Raw genomic sequence first — 19,270 nt, forward strand, 5'->3', positions numbered from 1 at the left:
TTTGATGTAGGGCGCGTTGGAGCGCCCTCAGTGAAGTGGCGGCCTTAGATGCACCCAGCCTCGGTATGCTGTGGAAACATAATGGGAGCTGGTTGAGAGTTCAGGCGAGGCTGTCCAGAATTTACATTTATATTAAGGCTACAAACCCCCTGAGCTGCACTGCAGCCGAGGAGAGACGCACTCGGAGCTGCTGTGTTCACGTCTTCATGATCAAACTGTTGTTTCACTCTTGTTTCGCTCCGTCTTATGTTGCTCTTTGCATTGAAATGCTCGCAGCAAGATGCTGTGGAGATTTTTGGGGGGCTCATTTCATCGCAAGATGTGGTTTTTGCGTTGCTTAAAATGTCAAAAAGATGCAGTGCGTTGGTTCGGTTGGGATTTTACTGATCTCAGCGCTGCATTAATGGTTTTTTAACATTGCATCATATTTCACAGAAGAAGCACATTATGAGAATCTTAAACATTGCCCTAAATCACTCCCAGTTTCATTTATCATACTGTGTGCTGTAGTCACACTATACTTTCTCTGGCATCTAAGTGGCCCTCAACAATTCCCACAGTGGACAAGTTAGTGTTGATGGCATGCACTCAGCTTTCTACTACCTATTTAAAAATGCAGTACATCATATAAGAGATTTCTTCCTTCGGCTGCTCCCTTTGAGGATCTCCAGAGCAGACCATCAGCCTTCATCTCACCCTGTCACACCAACCTCTGTATGTCCTCCTTCACTACATCCATGGGTCTTCTCTGTGGTGTTCCTCACAACAAAATAAGATCATTAAAAGGTTTATGGCAAAGAACCTGACCTAAAATGAATCTATTCTGATATTTAACTATATTTAACAATATTCCAGTGCAATCCTTGACCTGCTATGATGCACATGAAGATGAAACTAATGAGGAGAGGTAGTAGTTTTGTTACATAAAGGCTTAAGGGTTCAATTTAATGGATTCTGGCCAGATGAAATCAACTCGATTGGTAATAACAAGCATATTTGTCTTAATAATTAATCATTTCAATTCAATTTTATTTATTCAGCGCCAAATCACAACAACAGTCACCTCAAGGTGCTTTATAATCTAAGGTAGACCCTACAATAATACATACAGAGAAAAACCCAACAATCATATGACCCCCTATGAGCAAGCACTTTGGCGACAGTGAGGAGGAAAAACTCCCTTTTAACAGGAAGAAACCTGGTAAAGAGATGTTAGAGATTAATAACAAGTATGATTCAGTGCAGAGAGGTCTATTAACACATGGTGACTGAAGAAGAAATACTAAATGCATCATGGGAATCCCATTATCCCATTATTCCCATTATTTCAATAAAACTATAATCATATATATATATATATATGTATATGTGTATATATATATATATATATATACAATAAATATATAATATAATAATATATATATATATATATATATATATATATATATATATATATATATATAAATATATATATATATATATAAATAACACCTATATATATATATATATATATATATATATATATATATATATATATATATATATATATACATATACATATACATACATACATATACATATACATACACAGTTACATTTTACTAAAAATGTTTTTGCTTCAAGAATATTTTTTTTGGTGTGAAACAGGAAGTGGAAGCAAGGGAGGCAAGCAAAAGTACCACATGTTCAAAACCGAGGGAGACAAAGTATATAAACATCAGAAACATGAGAAGGAATAACAAATCAAAACAGTGACCAAATTTGGTTTTACTTTCAAACCCTAACAGAATATATTTACTGTGAAAGTGTAAAAATAAAAAAATAAATCTGTGGTTCAGTGTAGGACTTGAAACGTGATCTCTGGTGTGATCGATCTAATTATTCTTGCCTCTTGCCTCCGAAACTTCGAGTTTTGAGCCCTGCAAAATCTCAGCTTCGTCTACATGTGCAAAACTCAACAGATGTCGACGCGGCCTGATGAGAAATGTGTTGATGGGAAGGAATTCAAGCCTCGAAAACACATAAATACCACGACTGTTTCAGGAACACAAATGTCTGCCTGCAGACACCGACGCCGACGTGTGCAAAGTCATTAGGAGAAGACCTTTCGTGCGCAGTTTCAAAGTGCTTTTCTTCTGTGTTAAAAACGGGGAGGCTCTGACCCTCTTTTAAAGGTGACCGATGTCGAGGCGTGGGGGAGTTTTGGGTTTTTGTTACTTGCTGACTAAAATGCTGCTTGTGCTCAGATGCTCCTTAGGAGTCATAGTTTTTTATGCCTTTACATAGACTTGCACCTTTTTTCATCAAACGTGCAGGGAGATGCTCTTCTTTTATGCTGATAATTCAGACAGGTATGTCTTTGAAGCACGTTATCCTTCCAGGGGTAAGATTTCTGTGTAGATGGCCTTATTATCCATAATTTGCAGGTCATGCTACGGGTTTCTGAAATGTGTTTAGCAGTGACTTTCAAGGACCTCTCTTGAGAAACACCTAATTGACTGGATGAATTAAATCTCACATTTGAAAATATCAGTGAAATGTTTAGACGGTATTTGGTACCAGTCTCTCGAGTCGTGAAATGTCATTAGGCTTCATAATTATACATTTCACAGAGACAATGAAGTTCGCCACCTTTCCACACATAGTGTCTCGCTAAAGGAAACTACTCCAGAGCAAACAGCTGCAGACAACAAATGTCTGCAGCAGAACTGAGAAAGTGTTTTTTGTTTTTTTGCAGATCATGACTCTGGAAGATGGTGTCTGAGATTTGAATTTGAAGTCTAAAGCTACAGGACCAACAGCAGATACAGAGGTGCCACACTGAGCTACAGCCAGGTATCGTCACAACTGACTGGTGTTTCTATTCTTTTTGGCTCAAAGTATGGCGGTGATTGCTTTTTTATAGTTGATTTGTTCTGATCCTGGGACTAAAACCTCAAAAATTTTAATTCCAGCAGCAATCTGATGATAATCTCTGCAATTAAACTCTTTTTGTGCACAAAATCCGGATAATTTCAAGAGAGTCAGATCGGATGGGCTTTCTCTCACCTAGTATTCAGCAGGAAACAGGGAGCTCCAGAGCTAGCAGGTTAAAGACTGACTGATTAGTGTGTCTACAGGGTGTGTATGGTTGTAATGGCTTCAGTAGTCCATATAAAGAGTTGTTCAGAGTGGTTTCCAAGTGGTGGTTTAAGTGGTTTTATATCAGCCACATGAGAACAAAGAACCTAAACCGAAATCTTAAGATAGAGTAATGCATTAAATACTTGCTGTAGTTGGTGATATCATTATTTGCAAACTTGTGCACTGGTGTGTTTGGGTTCTTCTGCAATCACAAGAAAAACTAAGCTGAACAACAGCTGAAACACAGGAAGGGGAGAAGAAATCAGGGCTGATTGAGTCTAAATGTTCAGCAGATGCTCACTCCGCTGCACTATTACATTTTCTTTCAGGAGGTTTGGTCTTTGTGGTAGTTAATATACCTTAATGTGTTTGCACAGACAGACCTATTAGGATTCTTGGGGTGCAGGCCAGGCTACAGTTTAGGCTGGGGTATAGAGTGACGCCGTAGCCTTTATGGTGGGTTTAATGCAGAACTATAAATCACGCATTCAGCTGTTTTACTGCAGAACTGTCTATATAAATTAAATGTTACTTTGACATATCCACATTAGCTTTTTGTTTGCACTATTTAGTCTAAACAGTATCTGTCGGAGCTTTTGGAAACTTGGCTTTCCCGCTTGTAATTAATGACTTTGATGCTGATGTGAATGCTGCAAATGGGAATTAAAGTCCTCATGTCTCCAAGGACAGCTTAAAGCAGAGGTGGCACAGTGCCTCACGGAAATATGAACACAACTACTTCTGCCACTGCAGTTTCAGGAAGCTAACTCGTTTTCCCTCTGCAGATGGAGGTGAATGCAGTTGAAAAACGCCATCGAACGCGATCCAAAGGAGTCAGAGGTATGTGTCTGTCCATCTGCCTGTCAGGTTTTACAAATGTTTTTTTTTTTTTTGCCAGAGTGGCTCAAGACCGCTGAATGAATCACCGTGTATTAGGAAAAAGCCAATTTAGACATCTAATATGTTAGCTGCTCCTGTCCCAAAACTTTTATTCACACAAATTTGAATGTAACAAATCTTTCAACATCTTTTCCTTGTGAAAAGTCTCCATGTCAAAGTGTCCCTGTGCAAGATATTGAACTCCAAATTGCCTGTGATGCATCCATTGCAGTGTGATTGTGTGCATGATAAAGGACATATAATAAAGAGATGTATGAATGAATGTGTGTGTGTGTGTGTGTGTGTAAGCGGGTCAATGTGGCTTGTACCTTAGAAAGATCTCTAAGGGCTCAGTTAAGGTAGAAAAGCACAATGATGCCTGAAAGCAGGACCCAACCTGTTAACCTGCACGCAGGATTAGGTTTATATATCATTTTTAGCGTGGGCTATTATTTCTCTTATAATCCTCGGTGACCTGTTGTATTATAAAAAAGGAAAGTAAGTTTGTCTACAACAGTAAAATTAGAAGATACCTTTCTAGTGATGTCCAGTTAGTAAATGGGGAAATTTTAACATATTTTACAGGTTGTATTTCTGCCTCCACTTCATGCTAACTACAGTGGGATCATCTGAAGCACAATTACAGTGGATGTGTTTATTATTGTTAGCTCGTGACTGTTGAAAGCATTAACATTAATCTTTGTTGTTGTGTCCCTGTCTGCAGCCGCCGTGGAAGCAGTAACACAGGAGTTATTCAGGTAGGTAAACCTCTGCTGATCTCGTGCATCCATCACTGTACTGCTCTTTTTTTTCTTCTTTTTTTATTGCATTTTGGCTTTGTATTGAGGCAGCAGCTAGCATTCATCAAAGAAAATATTACTGAGAGACTTTTCCTGTATAATCAGTTATATGTCATTTCTATCCATCATCTTGCAGTTCTTATTCTCAGGCCCACCACGTCTGCTGCTGGGGTCCAGCCTGTGAAATACAGGAATCGGCCTGATGCAGTACATCAGATTTTTGAGCCTGAGCTGAGCTCGAAGGCGATAAATAAATACCGTCGGTCGCGTGTTAATTTGTCCAACGCTGTGTATTACACGAACAGCTAATTTAAATTAAATGCAGCCAGTAATTCATTAAATTTTGATGACTGACTAGAGAGAATCAGCAGCAGCTCCTGACAGTGACTGCTGAATACCACTGCTACCTGTGTGTGTGTGTGTGTAAATGTGTGTGTGTGCGAGAAGGGCAGGTTTCTGCTTCACTTAATCTCATTTAGTAAAACTGACAAATATTGGTGTGTGCAGCAGATTATGGTCGAACCCAGTTTGATCCAGGTCAGCGCTTTACTGTAAACAACATGTCCTGCCTGTGCCGCGTGAGCCCGGAGCGAAGGAGCAGAAAACTCGGCGTGATTCACCCGGAATTTAAATCTGATGGGTGCTGGTGAGGGCCAGACACGGACAGGGCAAAGTCAGCAGTAAATCGTGGAAATGATTCACAGAGTAAATACTGCAAAATATTATAAGAACATCATGACCAATCGCTTAAATGTGTTCGTCAGTTTTATTTTTTCATCACAGTCGTTGACTAATCTGACTAATCTTCGGGGATAAACATGTACAAATAAATTTGTCATTGCGGTGTGATGCGGCAGATTTGGGGGGGGGGGGAGTGAAATGAAAATTCTACCATGACTTAATTTAAATTGCTAAATAAATACATCACATCTGTCAGCTCAGTGGGAATCAGAGCTGCAGCTAATGCTGCACCACAGCGATGAATTTTAACTTTAGCTGCAGTAATTTCTGGGATGACTAATGAGTACAGCTAATGGTGGACATTTACAGTTCCCTGCGGATGGTGTTTTGGTGGCCCCCTTGAACTCTCTTCTGGTGTAACCATTGGGCTGCAATTTCAGCTTGTACCCAGGAAATGTCAACATTTGATGAGCACACTGTGGGGACAAACTCTCGTCTAAATCCCGGTGTGCCTGATATGTTTCTGGCTGCAGAAAACAAAAGGAAGAAAGCAAAAATCATACCTGATTGTAATCTAGCTGTTATCCCCTTCAAGGTTGACTCCTTTTGCAGTCCATTTCTGAGCCAAGAACATGTGCTCCCACGATGTGATTTGGATTTCCTTTGGGGAAGAGGACAAAGGGTGCATCAAGTCACATGACCCTGACCTGATGTGTCAGATCAGTTTCTTATGCAAATTTATTAGCTTGGTTAGCTTTTTCTGCATTAACTCAGATCACGCTCCTATTCTAATCTCAGAATGATGAAGCTTAACTGAAGTTTAAATAGGCAATGTCACACCTCTTATTCCGGTGTTTTCAGCTGCATTGCCACACAGGTATAAAATCAAGAACCCAGCCACAGTCTGCCTTAAACAACTGGTGAAAGAATGTGTCGTTGTAGTCGAGCGTGGTGCTTAACAGGACGCCACCTTGATGTTTCATGATCAACTGATTTTGATGTTATTAGCAAGTGGAAGTGCTGTGGCAACTCAGCTGCAAAGTGGCAGGATTGGGGAGTGCCAACCTGCACAGAATGCTCTGGTGACTGAACAACTGCAGAGCTCTGAACCTCCTCTGCCTTTAACATCAGCTCAAATACTGTGTGCCGGGAGCTCTGTGGACGAGCAGCTCCCTTGAGAAGAGCTGGCCAAACAGAAGAAGAATGAATTGGATTGAGGAGATGAGCTGACTGAACGGACAGGATACGTAAAGTACAACTACAAGATAAAGAAGAATAGTTTTGAAATATTAATCATGCATACTCCAAGAAAAGTATGGAGCTAGTATAATGGGTCCCCTTTATTTGATATTATAATGCATGACTGGATGTTTGGTGGAAAAAAAACAGATTGGGTGAACATTTTTCTGTTTGTGTGTCCGCCTATCTGAGACATACTGATAGATGATAGGAGTGGGAATGGGATACTTCTTTCTTTATTAAAGCAGCCCTGCTGTTGGTAATCAGTCGTTTTCAATCAACTTCAATCAGTGGATTTGAATAATTGCAAACAATAATCAGAGAAACAGAAGATCAGAGGGTGCAGATTTAAAGAAAGCCATTGTATCGCGTCACATGACTGTGTCTAAACTTTAACTCAGGGAGGGTTAGCACACAGCAAGCCTTTCAATCTCACAATGAATCTAAAAATGCTCTTCAGATGAGAGCGACTTGAAACTGATTTCAATAGTACTGTATGTCACTGTGCTGACATCAGTAAGACTGATTATTACACTGTGACCGGGAGAATAATGCTGAAGTCAAAGGCATATTCAGCTGCTGTGGAAACAAGTGGAAATATCTCACCGCACAAGAGAAACAACATTTTGTAATTTCAAACTCGGGCTCGTTAAGGTTAAGGTCGCACTGATGCATTGTAAAAAAAAAAAAGTTTTACCGTGTATGTTTGGCTCTAACCACACACACACACACACACACACACACACACACACACACACACACACACACACACACACACACACACACAAAGCTGTGGTGGGATCAATAATGCAGTGCTATCAGTCTCAGCTCCCACACCGGTTGATGAGCTGCCTCACCTTGAACAAACCATCTCCTTCTCCTCCTCTCCTCTTTCTCCTGCCATTCCTCCTCAATTTGGCTGTTTTTTCCTTCTTCTTCACCTCTCCGTCACTCTCTTTTTGTCTTCCTACTTCTCATTTTCCCTCTCTTTTACTTCCACTCCTTGTTCCAATTCCTCTCATTTACCTACCTGCAGTCCTACTCTTCTTCCTCCTCTTTAACCTCCTCCCCTCTGTTCTCCACCTCCTCTGCCTCCCTGCGCTCGTGAGCCTCACCTCTATTTTCGAGCAGCTCTCATTTTAGCCCGAGGTTGCAAAGCATATAGATCAGGTGATGTTGGGTGGGTGGAAGGGTGGGTGGAGCTCTGCAGTGCGGGGTCAGAGGTCGTGCTGGGTGTGGAGTCCCTGAAGGCAGGCAGCGTGATTTGGCTGAACGGTCTGCGTGTCTTCACTGCAAAGAGGTTTGAAAGCGTGACTCAGAGCTCGGGAGAAATCTACAGCTGTGATGCAGAAATAAAAAAAATTAATTAATAAATACATAAAGAGATAAGAACTGTTAAAGCTGCGGCTGACAGATGAAAATGTTCCACATCTGTCTTAATGAACCAGAACAAATGCTGATAAAAAAAAGAAAGAAAGATGCAAAACATAATCCAGGAAATCAAAATTGGATCACAGATGTGATTTTTAAGGTTTTGTCCAACAGCTAGTGCTTCACAGGGTTTTATGATGCTGCAAGGGAAGACTGATAATCATACAAGTAGAGATGCACGTGCAAAGTAATCTGCAAACAGTGCATGCTTGTGTGTGGGTTTTTTCATGTAATGAGAAGACAAACAAGCTAAATCCCTGGGACAAAAACATCATCTCCTCTTGCTGCGCTGCTTTGCTTCCAGCATGACTAACAACTTTACATCGCTCTGTCAAAGGCTGCTCTCTGACCCAAACACTCGCGTTTCTGTCATGTCCGCTGGATCCCTTAAATTTGAATTTCATTTTGGCAAAGAGGACAATATTGCACGGAGCCAAGTCTCGCAAAATTTCCTGCACACTGCACATGAGGTCCATACTGAAATCGCAGGTGCACGCGTGCCTGCGGTCTGAACGGGATATCCATGAAGCAATAAAACAAAGACAGCAGCCATACTGGCAGTGGTTACAAGAAGATGAAACTGAAAGTGATACTGTTAATTTAGATAGGGCACTTTCTTTTCTTTCAGTGGGAGGAGTGGTCCAGTGGTTAGCACTGTTGCATCATAGTAACAGGGTCTGAATCCACCATGCTGGCTGCATGGAGTTTGCATGTTTCTCTGTGCCTGTGGATTCTCACCAGCTACTCTGGTTTTCTACCACACTCCAAAGACGCGTGTGTTAAGTTAACTGGTGATTCAAAATTTTGTTGGTGTGAACTGCGTTAGTTGTTAAGAGGATGGATGGATCCTTCTGGTGGGACCTTCTAAATAAGCTCGTTTTTCGGCAGACAGGTCTGAGTCTGTGAAGTTTTTCTGTATCACAACAGACCATTAGGTGCTGTGGGTCCCTAAGCATGAAATTTCAAAATAGACCTACCGGTATTATGGTTTTCCTTATTTTCTGCTGTTACAATGGAAAAAAATATCGAAACCAAATAACGATCTATTCAGGACAAAAAAATCCACACTGAGAAAACAAAAAGCCCACTCCACATGATTAGATCTATGAGTTACTTTTCCAAAAAGATTATCTTTTATCTTTTGGGTTCTTAAACAACTGAGGTAGAAACTCGGTAGAAACAGCTCTGTAGAAACAGCTTTGGTTCTAGTGGAAATTCCTTTGAGATAATTTTCTCATATGCCATGCTGAAATCTTTCCAGAATCTTTCTGTGAAGCATCTCAGTACAACTGTTATTAGGTCATAAATATGTCTTTATGATATTGGGTAGAAGTTACACTTGTTTGCGATAACCAGTTAAAATTTATTAATCCGTGCAATCAATGAGCATAAACTGATTTTTGATCTGCTAGTGAAATTTCAGTTTCCAAATCTTTTGTTGTAACCTCTCTTGGGAGACAGACACTATCTCTACTTTTAAGATTGGGCTTAAAACTTTACTTTTTGATAAAGCAGTTAGGGCTAGATCAGGTGACCCTGAATTCTCCCTTAGTTCAAGTATGCTGCAATAGGCCTAGGCTGTGGGGGATTCCCATGATGCACTGTTTCTTTTTCAGTCACTATATGTTTATACACCAATCTACATTTAATTATCAGTTATTATTATCTCTGGCCTCAACCACAACTGGTTGCGGCAGGTGGCTTCTCCTCCCTGAGCCTGGCTCTGCCAGTTTCTTCCTGTTACTGTCCTCTGGTTGTTGGGGTTTTCTCTGTATTATTGTACGGTCCTTATCTTACAGTATAAAACGCCTTGAGGCAACCGTTATTGTGATTTGGTGCTATATAAAAAATTTAACCTCTTTGATGAGCAGGATGTAAGGTGATAATAAAATTTAAACATTTGTTTGTCGTCAGTATTTCAGTCAGTTTTTCGGGGCCTAGTAAGTGAATTATGCTTTTATGTACAATTGCTTGTATTTGATTGGCCAGCACTGCACAGTTTTGCTGGAAAAGGTCATCATATGTGCTGAAGGAAAAAAAAAAACTGTTATCCTTGCATTTTTGGCTGAAGCCTTTTGTATTGGTGCCCCTGTGGATTAGAAATGAATGAGGAGGCTGAGTTGAAGCGCTGTTGTCTGTCTGATTGCCGACTGTAAGAATAATCCAATGAAAAGCAGTGGCCTTGAATTTAGAGGAACTACAATGGAGTTCAATGGTGAAAAAAAAAAATCACAGATAAGACAGTCCAGATCACAACAAGCTAAATGTGGACAAATGTGGGATGTTACGAATGCTGAGTTTACACCAGCTTCACACGGTTGTGAGTAGTTTTCCATTTTTACCCTTTCTCTGTGCTAATGTCCACGTTATTCACTTTAAATCTGTATAAATTGTGACTTTGTGGTAATTCACATTTCTTCCCAGTTGGGCTGCTTTTTTCAAAGTTACTCTCTCTCCTGCAGCATTTACCTTTTAGAACTAGAGGCCCCAACACGTGAAAAATGGGATATTGCTGTACAATCTCAAATAATTTTAGAAGAAGCCACCTCCTGTGGAGTTCAGAGATGATGGTATAAACAGGATTATGCAGCATTTTTTTTTTTTTCCAGAGGATCATCTTGACTTGGACAAAGTAACTGGTGGCAACACAAAGCTGAATAATTTTAAAGGTGGAGTGTTGGAAATCTCACCACTAGATGTCAGTATATTGCAGATTTCATTCAACTGAATTCTGGTTTCCTATCCCAAAATTTAAAGATGAGCTCTGGGTTCTATGGTAGGTCTTAAAGGGTTAAAATCTTTCTCTCTCTGTATTTAATGTCATTTTTCCCAGCGCTGGTCGGGTTGTTGCTTTCCTTTATTTTTTCACTTCTTTGTTGTAGAGGAACCATTCTCAAATGATAAAACGTAGCTATCTTCATATCTTGGGTCTGAAGGTGCAGACAAGAATTTAAATTTTGCCTCCACCACAGGTAAAACACCTACGATTTCTCCTCTCCTACATGTTTTCCATACTGCATATGTGTCTTTAGCCACATACACAAAATGCGGTCTAACTCGTCCACTGTATTCAAGATGGTGGAACAACATGGCAGCTTCCACAAAGCGGTGCCCACACCTATGTGTTTTTAATGTATTAATTCTGAGTTTATGAGAGTGCTTCAGTTTATTGGAAGACACACTTACGCACTATTCAGTGTATATTTATGTGTACAATATTTGTTCTATTAAATAACCTCAAAAAGTAACTCACTGTACCTTTATACTGAACAAATTTCATGGCCATTAGAGACTGCTTTGTGTACAGAAGCTACTCTTTCAGATTAAAACCCTTGTAAGTGTAGTGGTAACAGGTAATAACATACTTATAAGCATCTATTTAACTTGCATTAATCTGACTGTATTGTAACCTTTATGAGGATATTTTCTCTCAATGCATGTCATAGATGCAAACAAGCATACTTAACTGTTAAAAAATGCATAACAGTTTGTACACAAGGAGAACAGAAATACTTGGAGAATGTAAAAAGTCAGAAAAACACATGTAAGCGAAAGTCTTAAGAAGCTATACAAGCTATAAAAAACTGCAGCAGGGCATGAATGATAGATATAAATAGGCTGAACGTGCAGCCCTGGATGAACCTCAGATATCATTATATTTTGCGTGCTGGATTGAGATGGTCTGCGTGCGGTACAGGAAAAATAAAATCCAGACTTGCTGAAGGACAGATGATGTGCTGCTTGTTTCTTTCTGACCATGTGTGTTTCCTTCTCAGCTGTCCCACCCCCGGCTGTGATGGCAGCGGTCATGTCAGCGGGAAGTACGCCAGACACCGCAGGTATGAGATGCTCGACACATTTTCTACGGTGTAAATGACACTCTTAGATACTCTTAGAATAATGTTAGGTGTTGTAATATATTGTCATGTCAGTGTCTTTGAGCTGGCGCTGGTCTTTATTTTCCTTGTGCCTGAGATATGAAGCTGCTTTAAATGAAGCCAGTGCAGCTGAGGTCTGAGGGAGCTCTAAAGTATGTCCTGTATATATGAAAGGTTGGGATATCGTCCTAATCAGCACACGTCATCGGCTCAGTCCTGCCGACACTTGTGGAACTAATCATCTTTATTTAAGCACTGGACAGCAAATAATCTGTTACAAGGTCCTTTAAACTGAGTATTCAAATAAAATTAAACTGATGACATGAACAGTTGTAAGCTAAAAGACAATTTAAAGAAGGATATGACCTGAAATAAAGTGGAAAAAAATGAATATAGTCAGGGAAATACTTGCATAAATTTTCAACAGTCCATTTTAAATAGGGGTTTAGGAGATGTTAATGACACCACCAGCTGGTTTCCTCCGTTTCAGAGCCCCGGAGCCTCGACTTCAAAGACCGCTGAGACAGATAAAACACCTCAGCCTGTGAATTGTAAACGACATACCGAATTGTATGGTATTACAAGGTCATGTAGCTGAGAGAAGAGGCTTACTAGTGAGCCATCAACAGGAGCTTAAAGTGAAATCGTAAATGCACTAGTTTACTAAGAAACTAAGATCAATTTAGCAGCAGCTGAGAGACCAAGAAGGGAACATCTAATAGTAATTTTTTTGACAACTTTTTGACTGCTTGCTTTTGCCAGTAAAGCTCATCAAGAAGTTGTTTTTGGTCCACATAAAACTCAAGGTAATTTTTTAGATTGACAAAGAGTAAGTTTCTTAAACAAAACTGTGGATTTTTCTCTTTGTGTTGGACAAATTATCAGTATATTCTAATCATCTGAGGTGCAAAAGTAAAGAGGTTCATTACACGTGAATGTTTTCTATTTTGGGTGTTGATTGACTCTTAGGTTGTGTCACATCCGCCATCATTAGCATTCCTGTTCAGGATTCTTTTAAAATGTCACTGGAAATCTTAAGCTAGATCACAATTGAAGATTTCTGCATGGTCTATCACATGACCCAGTTACTAATGGACAGTACTGGCTCATTCTGGAGCTATTTGGGTAAATGTACACATACAGATGTGTGGGCTGTGGCATTGCAGTCTTGTGCGCCGCTATGGCACAATCCTGCCATAACGATCAGGGTAAAATTGATTGCATTGGAAACAATAGCTCAAATTAACAGACCTTCATTTGGATGGAGTGATCCTGTCTTTCACTGACATGTTTCAGAAATATGGCTTGGCGAAGACAGAGAATTTTTGGACATATCTACCACTGACAGACTGTATTACCAAAGGCCAATTTATCATGGACAAGAACCCAGTGAGGGAATTTTTTGGATTCTCCTGAGATGGTGCATTAGGCAGCTGTGTTTTATAAAATATTCAACCAATTTAAAAATGATGCGTTTAATAATCCGACGATTATTTGGCAAAAGGAACGTAGATACATTGTAACTATGTATTACATTTTATTTTTTCTCCCTCTAAACTTCATAGTAAATGGACTAGTTTTTATATGATGCTGTTCTGCTGTACTTGAGCACTTGGATACAACATGCCTCATTCACACACATGGGGGGAAAATTGGGGTTTAGTATCTTGCCAGGGATTGAACCACCAATTTTCTGATTAGTAGCTGAACTGCTCTAGCTGCCCCCAACCTTATAGCTCCTGGTATTTCCCAATGGTCTCCCATCTGAGATCAGACAAGATTGGGCTTGCTTACACTTGATGTCCAGCAACATATGCTCGAAATGCAAAGCAGGAATATTTATACATTCCAGTCAATCTTGGCCACTTTCTCGATCAGTTGGAATTGTTGACCCTATGACTAAGGAAAGACACTTCCTCCTCAAACATAGAAGCTACGTTAGAAATGATATTATATTAAAAAAAAACATGTTGGCAAGAGATTATAATGGTATTGAAAACCTCAGCAGATCTTTGGGATGGATTTTTATTGGCGATGTTTGAAGTTGTAAGACATGGTTGCTGCCTTCTTTGTATCTTTCTGTTTCTATGCCGTTGCCCCTTCTTTCTTTCTGTATTCATGTACTTAAGTAAAATAATGGATACAAATTGTGTATATTGTGAAATATGACAATACAGGATTTGAACAGATAAAATGGAGAGAAAAGTGAAAAAGAATAACAAAAAAGTTGCAGACTTTTCTTGGCGGTGGCTCACAGGCTTCAAACGTCTCACTCAGCAGCTGAGAAAACGAATCCTACCAACATTAAATGGGCTCATGTCACGGTTTCAGACCTCCTCGATCGGCAGGTCACAGCCTTCATCTCAGTAAATTCGTCCCTCTGTCACGAGGCTGCAGATAGAAAAAAAACCCCAATCTGGTGGAGTGTGGCGCTGCGAAGTCCTCAGGTCACATCACTCGGGCTGTAGGACAGATGGTTTGTGCCTCAGATCTCTATCACCTCTGGAAATAGTGAATTACCAACATAATTAGAGGAGCTCTAAAATTTAAAAAAAGCATTAAAAACTTTTTTTCTTGCAAATAAAAGACAAAAAACAAAGTTATGTATGCACAAACATAGAAGTGAAACAACATGAAACCACCAAACTTTTTCTGCACAAATCCTGGTAGAACACGTATGAATTATAAAAACCAGGTGAAATATATATCAAAGCAAGTCTGCTGTATCTCCACTGAAGTAGACATGGATCACAGAGGTTTTCCCTCAAAGAAGATCTATTTGAAATCTGAATATGAGAATATATATATATATAGATATACATATATACATATATGTATGTGTGTGTGTGTGTATTCATAATAAATGTATATATAGAGATTATATACATATTATATATATATATATAGAGAGAGAAATTTATTATGAAATCCAAGCACTTGGATTTCATTGGAGTATGTCCAAAATAAGCATAAAATATCTTTTTTAAGTGTAGGTGGTTGGTCTGTGTGTGCGTGGGGGAAGGCGGCATGCAGAGGGTGCACAGCTAAGGACAGCATTTCGATAAAGCCTGTGGTAACAAAGAGATAATGAGGAGGGCATGATGGTGAATCGCTGGCAGGGCAGACGGATGGCGCAGCGAAGGGCACAGAGGAAGCTCGGGAATTTCAGTGTTGGGCGAAGAAAGAGTCAAATGGGGGGGAAAGAGTGTCAATATAGGAAACGCACACCTGTTTATTAACGGTTTCATGTTGGTGGGACGACAAAGATGGGATTTGCTGTAGTATTGCCCTTACATCCTTTTTCATTACTCTGGTTTTACTGTTACTCCAAAAATGTTTATTCAGGCTTAAGGAGTTGCGATGCCGATGCATTTAAACTAGATTAACTCTGTTTTGCTGTTGCTTGCTGGTAGTTCAGCACAGTGATTCAGGTAGTTCAGTGAAAGGGAAAATATTTATTTATTTATTTATTTATTTATTTATTTATTTATTTATTTATTTATTTATTTATTTAATTTCACCGTTTTTTTCTCTATGTAATTAAAGACTGTTCAATAACATTGCACTCTTTTTTGTGATGATCCTGAGTGTGTGACATGCGCTGCAAATAAAGGCTGCATGTAGTTTCTGGGTCTGAAAAGTGAAGTTGGGGCAGAAGTGGCAGTCATGTTTTATGCTTTATTGTTAATTTGACTCTAAATGGGATTGCAATGTACAAAACAACCGTCTTTTTAGTTAGAAAATGAGATAATATTCCCATTGTCATCATTTTCTTTTTACTGAAACCTTAAACCATGTGAGCATAAGCTTCATTTACCAAAGGTCTGCCTTTTATTTGGAACCAGAAACCTCACCCCCTGTTGGCCACTGGAAAAACTGCAGCTTGTGGTACTGCTATATTGTCTTGACTTTGCAGATCCAGAGGATTTGGCCATCTTTGTATACAGTCTACTATGTTCTGTCAAGAAAATTAGATTGGATTTTTTTGGCAGTAGCAATAAGAAAAGAACCAACATTTTATTATTTAAATCAGTCAATAAGATTATATATAATTTTCTTATCTCATGGACAGACTCCAGTACAGTGCTGGACTGCAGTAGGCGATGGCAGTCCTTATTCTGCTTTGCAGCCTTGCTTAGTTACAAAGCAGTGGCAGCAGCTCTCCAGCTGCTTCAGGTTTTGGTTTGAGTGGACCGCCAGCTCACAGCGCATCTCAAAAGAACAAGGGCTGCTGTTTCCAGCTGCAGTTCAAGATGGTGGGCATAAAATGGGACTTGAGACAGCCGAATTACATTGAATGTGAAAAAGTGAGTGGCGTTCTTGTGCAAGACAGGTTGCTGATTCGTGAGGGACTGAATTTCAAAATAAGAATAATGGTATTGTCCACCAATCCTTCAGTCGTCATAACAGATAAAAATACAAATGAATTGCAAATTTTACTTTGGTGGCTGACGAAAAAAAAACAAACCCTAAGCAACCTGTCCAAGTACAGTGTGCATGAGAAACCCTGGAGTGTATATCACTGTAGAGAATACTACATACCACAATGTGTTACATTAGTGTGCTGTTTATGTGCAGTTTGAGTTTCCCATGTGGAAGATTTTGTGTGTTTATATGGGATTTGTTGGCAGTAAGCTTTATCCCTTTGTCTCGTCTTATTCCCCAAACCCAACCTCCTGCTTTGAGGATCCATTCACAATTTCTCCCTATTTCTCCCTATTGTTCTGCTGGGATCAATAACTCCTTGAGGCAGAGACGCAGTTAGTGCTTTCAGTGCTGCTGAATGAGTTTGGGGAGGAGACAGTCAGGTTCAGAGACACTGTCTCTCTCCCTTTCTCCATGCTTCTGATTCTCCATCCTTCCCCTACCTCTCTTTCTCTCTCTCTTTACCTCTCTCGCTTTCTCTCTGGAGGATGTCACCATGGCGACAGCACTGTGCGGATGCTGCAGTATGAGGACCAGGAGGGATGCAGCCTGTCTCCCATGGCAACTGCTAGTATACGATGTGAACATTGTGTCGCCCACACCACCTCCCCCCCACCAACTCCTTGTATCACTGTCACCACCCAGTCTCTTATAGATCTCCTCTGTCACCTCTGGCACCAGAGCTGAGGGCACTAATCCCACACATGCTTGGATATAATTATCACACAGCTGCCGGTTTATTAACATAAGTAATAGCAAATGGAAAGCTGATTTTAATAAACAATAATTTATCCTCTTAATGGGGAAAATATATAACTGTATATATATATAACCTTAGCAATGTTTAATAATAAATGAACCGCAGTCATGTTATAATGATTTCTGATTTTGCTGACAGGTGTTAATATGTACGATTAAACTGAAGCTAACGCTGATGCTTTAAGCTCAGATAGACTGACTGCAAGGTAAACTGAAATAAACGGACTCTCTTTGTTACTTTGGTAAGTCAGCGTGTTCATGTAGAGACAGTAAATTCCTCACAGGTGTCCTCAGTGGAAAAAAAAGTGACTCTTGTACTTGTTTCACACCAACACTTGGTGTCAATGCTGGTTGGAGCCCAGTTCTCTCTTGGTGCCTCGAGAACCAGCAGGTTTAGTTTGAAGAAAATTATGGCAAGCAGAATCTTGTTGGATCCATCTGTTATTTATCGATGAATTGATTTTGACAGATTCAACATTTTATTGGCCAGTTTTGCATGAATCCATTTCAAGACTGTGTACCTGCATTACTTTGGTGGATCAGAGGTTTAAGAGCTGAATGAGAATACTCTCTAAATCGAATAATGGAAAATATTTTGAATTTTCAGCCATCTAGTCATTGATCGTGATGTAGATATAAAAATGTGTAAATTCAAGGTGTGCTTAAAGACAACTGCTAGTTGTCACACACAGACAATATAAAGCACTCCAGCTTTTGTTTGAGTCTTCCCATTCTGAGCTTTTTGGCCATTGGCATTTTATTTTACTGCTTCGAAAACCACACTGCATGTTCATTTGCTATAGCAACTCGATGGCATGAGAGTTAAATCCTAAAGCGAACCCTTTAATGTCTATTTGACTTTAAATAGGGCAGAAACTTAGACAGTGAATAACATGAGGAATTTAATAAGACATTAAACTAGAGATTGAGACATAAACTCCTCAGAAAGGTGTTTAATTAAATACATAATCAAGAGCAAACTATCATTTTTTTCTCACAGACTGCTACACAATGTTACCTCTATTTGCAAATCGCCACCTGCTGGCCATTAAAAAGACACTGAGACAAAAAGGAATATCAGGTGTAACTTTAAGAGACCAGAATACACTGTTCCTTTCCATACAGAAAAATAATGCCCTGTAAACAATTGATAATCTACAGAAGTCCTCATAGAAATGATGATAAATATGTGGGTGTCTTTGTTAGGCACCTCCACTTGTCCTCATAGCCACAAAAATGGACTGCAGTTTGTGTCACAGAGGCAGTAATGGACTCTGGCTGTCCACAAAACACACAGAGTGTCCACTTAGACACAGTAATGGATAAGCTGTCATGCAACACTGTGTAGAGTTCGCTGTTGCGTTGCATTCTTTATTTTATAAAAACAATATCTGATGTTGGATATTCTAAACTGCACCAAGATCCAGATCCTCATATAGATAACCAATAAATTATTAAGTGATTCAGCCCACAGTATGTATTCAATCATGATGCTTCAAGACTGCAGCACACCAGTTTAGAATGAAGAAAAAATGTAGTGTGTAAACCCACCCTCTCTTGTTCCCTCTCTCTCTCTCGCTCTCTTTTCCTCCCCGTAATTACCATGCGTAGTCTCTCGCCCTTGTCTGCAGTGTTCCCTCGTTTCTGATCTGCTTTAATTACCACTGGAATTTTAATTGGCGGGAGACAGCAAGGTGGCCGAGGTCACACTTGCACACATGCACAGGCAGGAAGGAAAGTTGGCAGCCTGACAGCCTATAAGGTAAAAGACGAAGGGATCATTTGAGGAGAAGCGTGTTTGCATGTGTGCGCGTGTCATCTTGAAGGAATATTCACTGCAGTGGTTTGTGGTGAATGAGCAGCTTTTAATCACTGTGCTCGCTCTGTTCTCCTTCTACACTCAAATCTGAGTTTTAAAAAAAATCCAATGTTGTTGAAATATTTATGCAAAGCATTTAGTAAATAAAGAATAAAATAATAGATGCCTTTTATTTCCCAAATCAGTGATTATATATATATATTAAATATAATGATGCAATTTTATGCATAATTTCT

At 39.6% G+C, this 19,270-nt stretch overlaps 1 protein-coding gene across 10 annotated transcripts in view; it reads left to right on the forward strand.

The window, feature by feature from the left end:
* myt1la (myelin transcription factor 1-like, a) overlaps positions 1-19,270 on the forward strand; it is an 88,382-nt gene that overhangs the window by 17,202 nt on the left and 51,910 nt on the right. For 9 of the 10 annotated variants that reach the window (XM_005929886.3, XM_005929887.3, XM_005929889.3 and 6 more), the window contains exons 2-5: positions 2,738-2,835; positions 3,909-3,963; positions 4,727-4,760; positions 11,930-11,992. In XM_005929886.3, the coding sequence (XP_005929948.1) occupies positions 3,909-3,963; positions 4,727-4,760; positions 11,930-11,992 (152 nt within the window). In that variant the 5' untranslated portion in view covers positions 2,738-2,835. The other variant, XM_042224042.1, reaches the window with a different exon arrangement.

Source organism: Haplochromis burtoni, unplaced genomic scaffold (genome assembly GCF_018398535.1).
Source record: "Haplochromis burtoni strain Fernald_Lab_line unplaced genomic scaffold, NCSU_Asbu1 Contig_126, whole genome shotgun sequence".
Classification (NCBI taxonomy): Eukaryota; Metazoa; Chordata; class Actinopteri; order Cichliformes; family Cichlidae; genus Haplochromis; species Haplochromis burtoni.